The sequence below is a fragment of the Corella eumyota genome, chromosome 3, assembly GCF_963082875.1.
Source record: "Corella eumyota chromosome 3, kaCorEumy4.1, whole genome shotgun sequence".
Taxonomy (NCBI): domain Eukaryota; kingdom Metazoa; phylum Chordata; class Ascidiacea; order Phlebobranchia; family Corellidae; genus Corella; species Corella eumyota.
The window spans coordinates 4,284,100-4,290,862 of NC_137492.1; the positions used below are offsets into that span (position 1 = coordinate 4,284,100).

The following is a 6,763-nucleotide window of genomic DNA, read 5'->3' on the forward strand; positions in this document are numbered from 1 at the left end:
TTAATTTTTGTAGAGAAAAAAAACAAACCAAACCTCAGAAGACGGAAATGAAAAAGAGAAAGAAAAAAATGAAAAATGAGTCAGGTCTCTTTTGTACACGACTGTCGTATACGCAGAAGGGTTAATATTTTTATGATGTTTATGGAAATAATTTTATTAAATGTGAACTAATTTTAAAATACTGGTATTAAATTTTAGCTAGTAAATTGTTATTATTACTATATTTTATTGTATAACTATGTTTAACAAAAATATGAGCAACAAATTTAAATACTTCAAATGAGGTAAAATACAAAATATAATATTTATTTAAAATATCTTATTTATAGTTTGTTATATAAAAAAATAGGTAAATAAAATTGTTCCTATTTTTTTCCCTTCTTATAACACTATACTTCTCTATAACAGTTTAAATTTCCTAAGTTTTATTTAATTAACTATATAAAGTAGTAAATACATAATAATAATATTAGGAAATTACCTGAAAACTGTTTAAGTTAACAAAACTAACACTACAAAATGTCTATGGACTAAATAACCCACTCTTTCATAGTGGTATAGTGTTTTATTAAATTAATACATTATATTATTTCGTTTGGATTACAAAGGCACTGAAATTATATACAAATTATATACTCTTATAGTACTACTATTAACATACAATGGATTTTTAAGGAGCTTAAAGTTATTGCATTACAGTAACATCTCTTAAGTGCGAAGACTAAAAATACTAACATGATATTTAAAAAGGTTTCTACAATGCAGATTTTAAAGGCAAAAATAAAAGATAATTGATACTAGTGTATTTTTTTTTTCTTATTTAACAACAAATGGAAAATTCAACTCATAGTAAAACATAAAATAGTAATAGTAAAAATATATCGCACATAAACCTGAATTTTAGATATTTAAAAAAGCTAAAACAGTTTGTATATTCACAATTCTCTTTTTTACCCTTAATCTTACACAAAAAAAAACCGAACAGTGTTTAAAAAGCTCGGCTTAATAAAAACCATGACAAATTAAAAGTTATTTTTTCTTTTTCATGTGGTCAACTTTGCGGTTAAGCATAGTGTTAAGCGAAAACAGAATCCCTGAGTTTTTCTTTTTTTTCACTGAGCTGGGCTTTACAGCTGACCTGTGATCAACAATGGGGTCAAGTCCCTTTTTTGAACCCAGTTTATGACTATGCGGGTTAGAATTAGTTTTTTTCAAAGGTAAATGTTCGCTTGAAGTCGATTGTGTCTCAGTTAAAAGGCTAGGAACAATTTCTTCAGGTTTTTTAGCAGCAAAACTAGTGATTGTTTCAGTTTTTGTGTCAGAGAAAGTTTGCGGCGTGAAAATATTAGCTGCAGAGCCACTTCTGTAGGCTTTCGGGTTTTCTGAATTTATACGAATTTTAACATCATCCAGATCCAAAGTATTATCGTGAGACAGTGAACTTCCGAAAACAGAATTAGTAGAAGCTCGTTTCTGGAGATATTTCGACGAATGATGCGGCGAATCGCGCAAAATTTCGATAGATTCACTTCTTTCTATGCCGAAGTTCATGTCTAGAACCTGTGATGAAAAATGCTGCGAAATTGGTACAATAGGAATTGGTTTCCCGGTGCCATGTAGACTATTTGTTGGGCCCTTAAAGCCTCTTAACAACTTCTGATGCCCCTGGCCCGCTGCGTTTTGTTTTTTGGCATTGGATTTGGTTACGTACACCTGGTAAGTAGAAAATAAAATGATCTCGGCATGCAAGTGTTTAATATTTAATCACTGTCTTGTTAGTACAGGATTTTCATTATTTTTTTTTTTAAATTAATTTTTAATTTATACTAAAAGTTTATTAAGACATCTATTTATAAATTTAAACATAAGCCCAGCAAAAATGACAAGTTAGAATATTATTTAAGTACTGACAAAAGGTCCTTTTATTAACTCTATATTGCAAGAGTAATGTTACCTCAAGCATAGAAAATAAAATTAAATCAAATCATAAATTTACAGCAAAGCAGAAAAAAAAATTAAAAAAAATAATATGCAAAAATCACTAAATATTAAAAAAAAATATAAAAAAATTTTGCAGTTTAAATTGTAATGTTATTTGTAAAACAATTTATATTGACCTTATGACCTCTGCAGTTTTATCTTCAGTTTTTCCCGAAACGAATTTGATTTTACAACCTGTTTAAAATTAAATGCAAGCATACAAAATAAAAATCATGCAAAAATAAATAAACTTAAAACAAAAAATTAAGGGACTGCGTGGCTGTTATGTAAATTACCCATAAAATTGTTGTCGAAAATTACAAAATTACAAATTTTTTTAATATCTGAATGCTACACTAAATCAATAATTACTATAAATTACCGATTTAGTTTTTTTATATAACAAATTTTGCCCGAAAATTTTATGTCTTAAAAAATAACTTCAATATAAAATTTTATTTATTAAAAATTTTACCTTTTTCTTTTGACTGTTGACCCTGTTTTGCTTGATTGCAGTTTGAATACAATTAACCCAGTTTGTCATTTCTTCCGGGGTGTCAGTCTATAAAGTAAACAATTGGTTTTAAAATAAACTCAAGCTATACCCAAGGCAACTGATATTTACCAAATATAAATTTATAAGAGATATCAAAAAAATTTAAATTAATTTTGATACCTGCATATAATAAATCTTATCAGTGGTTGCAATAAATAAAAGATTGTCTCTTTGTTTTTGTTTGTTGTCATCTTGTTTTGCTGTTAAAATATCGCAAATCGATATCGTTCGAATAGATTCAGTATCCTAGAAAAAACACAAAAATAATTAACATAATGTCATTAAACACTTCGTAAAAAAATTTAAAAAATATTTATGTCGCTATTTAAATAAATTTAAGAAAAAAAATTTATGTATATAAAAAATTTATGTATATAAACTCATATTTACATGCTCTCCTTTGTAATAGGAAAAACTATCATTCGTGAGAACAAAAAATCTTCTTTTCCAATTTTTTCTCTAAAAAAATTTACAAAAAATTATTAAATACCAAATTTGAGCATTAAAGATAATTTAGTATTATATATAAAATCTTTTTAAGGATAAATGATTACAAAAATACTAAAAATAGCAGAACAGTCAAAGCCCAAAGAATTTAATTAAACCTAATATCTTTTTAATTAAAAAGTTTGTTTATAGTATATAAAACTGTATTAGAGTGTGAATATGTAAACTTCTTTGAATTACTAACTTTGGACTGTAATCCAATGTCCAAACTTATTATTTTTACATTAAGGAACTACTATAGGCTGTAATTTTTACACATTTACCCGGTTGTCATATTAATATTTGTCATTTTGTTAAATAAAGGGCAAATAAAATGTATACCATCCTAAATGCTCTATTAATAGATTAAACCACTCACCACATGCCCTTGCTTAACGGCCCACCCTTTTTTGATGACATCATTTTGATTAACACTTTCCTGAGATGTTGTTTTTAAAGACGTCGGACTCGGTTGTAGAAAATTAAAACTGGATGAGTCCGAGTTTTCATTTAACACTGGAGGGGGCGAGAGAGCTTCCTCAGAACTCTAATAGGAAAAAAAATAAAAAATAAATTGGTGTGCCAGTTAAGAAGTCATTAAACAAAAATCTAAGTTCTATAACAATACTTTTTTATATTATTTAATACAAATAAAAGTTTACAATTATCTAACCAAACAACAGCATTTTTATAGGCTTTAAAACTGTGGGAAGCTCTTAAAAATATATATACCTTTTGAATATGTCCATCAGATGTCACTTTCTTTTTTACAACAACTCCTCCGACAATCTCCGTCCTATACGTGAACCTCTCTTCTCCCTCCACACTGTTGTTCGGACTCTCCTCCTGAACTAAATGGGGGTCCTCTTCATTGCTAGGAATCTGAAGAGTTTTAAGGGCCTCCTGAGGAACCTGCAAAGTTTAAATGATAAAAAAATTATGAAAAAAATTGATGTTATTTCTTTATTGGCTAGCACAGAATTTTTAATAATTTTAATTAAAAAGCAAAATAAAACAAAAATATTTGAAAAATTAATTCTAAAAAAATTTTTTATTAGTTTTGATATTTTATTTATATTTATTTTTCCTTAATGTTGAAATTCACAACCTAAATTTGAGTTTACAACCTAAATTAACACTAGCTATTCTGACCCCGTCTCGAGTTGCCTTTGGCAGTTCGAGATATTATATTCTGATTAAGCGCTGGCTCAGGAAGAGTTTATACCAGTTAATAAAACATCTTTCATATGGATGCTATGGCATTAAAACAGTGGGGATCAACCCAGGCCCTCATGTAATAAAGCCGAGTGTTCAGACCACTACACCATGCTACCGGTATCTTAACAAGCCCAATCCTATAGTTATAAAACTAGAAACTTACACATATAATTAATAATGTCAACTAGTTGCATGCAAAGCAAGGCAACTGATTAAAGTTTATGTTTAAAAATACTTACTATAATTTTCCCAGCATTATTTAAAGTTTCAACCCACTGCTCCAAGTCTTTTTTGTCACTTGCTTGCATAAGATATGGACGGGGTGGCGTATTTACAACTAAAAGTTACAAAATAATCAAGTTTAACCTTATAAATAATAAAAGTTATAAAAAATAAATATTAAATACAATTTTAAAGGGCCGGCAGATTTTTAAACTTTGCAAAACTATTTTTCCCAGAAGAATTACAACTTTAGGTTTGGCAATAAACCATCTTTAAAATCAAGAAATTGGCTTAAAAAAACATTAAAATATTTACCAAAACAGAAATTCATTTTCGATTTCACGACAACTTCAACTTTTGTGATAAAATCTATTTTGATTAATCCGCATACTGTTCCCTCCGATGATGTGGACTAAATAAAAAAAAAGTTATTAAAAAATTAAAATAATTGAAATAAGATAACAAAATAAAAATGTAAATATCATGGATCAAATTTAGAACATTAATAAAATAGGTTGGCCGTTGGTTAATATTGTAAAATATTAAAATTTTCTCAACTGATATCAGTATTTTAGTTTTGGTTGTTGTATGAATAAATATTTTACTTAGCAAATAACGCGCAACACACCCCTAAGAATAAAGCAAACATGGTTGGCATTTAATCTGTGGATATTAGGTTTCGGGATACGCAGAAACTTGGTTAATCATTAGACAATTTCTTGCTACATTCCCAATTTTTTTTAAATTTTAATCATCTTGCTTAGCAAAATGCAACACCAAAATTATACAAAGTAAAACCAAAGGATGAATGTTATAGACAATATTTTCCAATACTACTAAATTAACCTTGTGTTGTGTGTAGTGGTTAAAACACATGGCTGTACTACAAGAGGTAATAAGTTTAATCCCCACTGCTTTGAGGCAATAGTCCTTTTAATTAAGATTCTTAAATACTGCAAACTCTTGCCAGGCCAAAAATTAATTGGTTTAATCATTTTTTAAACAATATTATTAAAAATGTCCAAAGCCATTAAGGAAAGACTTTATTATGTTAAAAATTTGTATATATACAAATATAAAAACTAACATTCAAGTTCCATTACCTCTGGTTCAAAAGAATGCCATTCCAAAAAACCTTTACTTTTATCCAAAATAAAAAATCTTTTCTCAAATTTTTTTCGTTTGTTCTTTTCTTCAATTTGTAAATATCCACATGGTCGTCCAAGATCGTCTAATCTCATTTTGTTTCTGTTTTTTGTTAAATTATTTTTGCTTAGATTGTTTGAGGTTACTATAGTTTTTTCCTTATGATGTTGAATTAAAAGTTAGTAGGATTTCATATCATATTCAAAACAATGATTCATTTACAATCTGTTGAGAAAAAAGTATATAACAACATCAATAGACTAAAATGCAAAAAATTATATATTTGATACATTTACTTATTTACTTTCTGACTTTTGTTATAATACTGTTAAAATTATTCGACTTCATAAAAGGAAAAGAGCATGGTTTAAAAATATCTTCTAAACGACAGCAACTGTTTGGGTAAACAGAAACCAATGTAGATAAAATACGTAAAGTTAAAATAAATAGATACTGATAATAGTATTTTAGTTAAACGTTACGTTTATCACGTAAAAAATATAGACAATCTAACAATAAACAGATAAAGGCTTTCTGACTTTCTGTTTTAAAAGACCTACAAGTTACATTAAATTTCTAATAGTCAAACAGATGCAGGCATTTTCTATCTTATTTTATACACAATTTGTAGCACAGCATTCAAAATCTAATTATAGGTAAAGGTAATTACTATTTATTTATATCCACAACAAACCAACTTTCCTGTCAAAAATCAACATTTCCTGTTAAGCCATTCAGGCGTGATATTATTTACATTACGTCACAATAAAAACAAACATAAACCTTATAACTAGACTACTTTACATGTTTAAAAGCAAAATTTTTAGGTAAATTTTAGAAAAAATTAAAAATTAATGAATTTAATTTAACACTTAAATTTAGATGGTCCTTAAATGGGGGTAAATTTAGATTTTTAAATATTTTTAGAGTTAGTAATCATCCTTATTAGAATATGTTTAAAACCTTTATTACCATTTTAACATATATTTTTAATCAAAAATTGATTGCACTAAACAAAAGTCATTTATTAATGTTATAAAAAAAACAACAAAACTACGCAAGAAAAAAATAATCGGCAACACGCAAAACTAGTAAACATGGGGAATTCCCTAAAGTTACAGATTTCAGCTTGTGCAGTAAAACAATTTTTGATCA

At 27.3% G+C, this 6,763-nt stretch overlaps 1 protein-coding gene across 1 annotated transcript; it reads right to left on the reverse strand.

Annotated features, from left to right (window-relative positions):
* Window positions 1–567: 567 nt before the first annotated feature.
* LOC145745135 (pleckstrin homology domain-containing family A member 1-like) lies at window positions 568–5,826 on the reverse strand. Its single transcript, XM_082563130.1, has 9 exons — window positions 5,566–5,826; window positions 4,778–4,874; window positions 4,480–4,577; window positions 3,755–3,934; window positions 3,402–3,569; window positions 2,927–2,995; window positions 2,657–2,782; window positions 2,456–2,542; window positions 568–1,713 (listed from the first exon to the last, which is right to left on the reverse strand). Exons 1-9 carry the CDS (start codon window positions 5,701–5,703, stop codon window positions 1,030–1,032), a joined length of 1,647 nt encoding a protein of 548 aa, XP_082419256.1. The 5' UTR covers window positions 5,704–5,826; the 3' UTR covers window positions 568–1,029.
* Window positions 5,827–6,763: the final 937 nt, after the last annotated feature.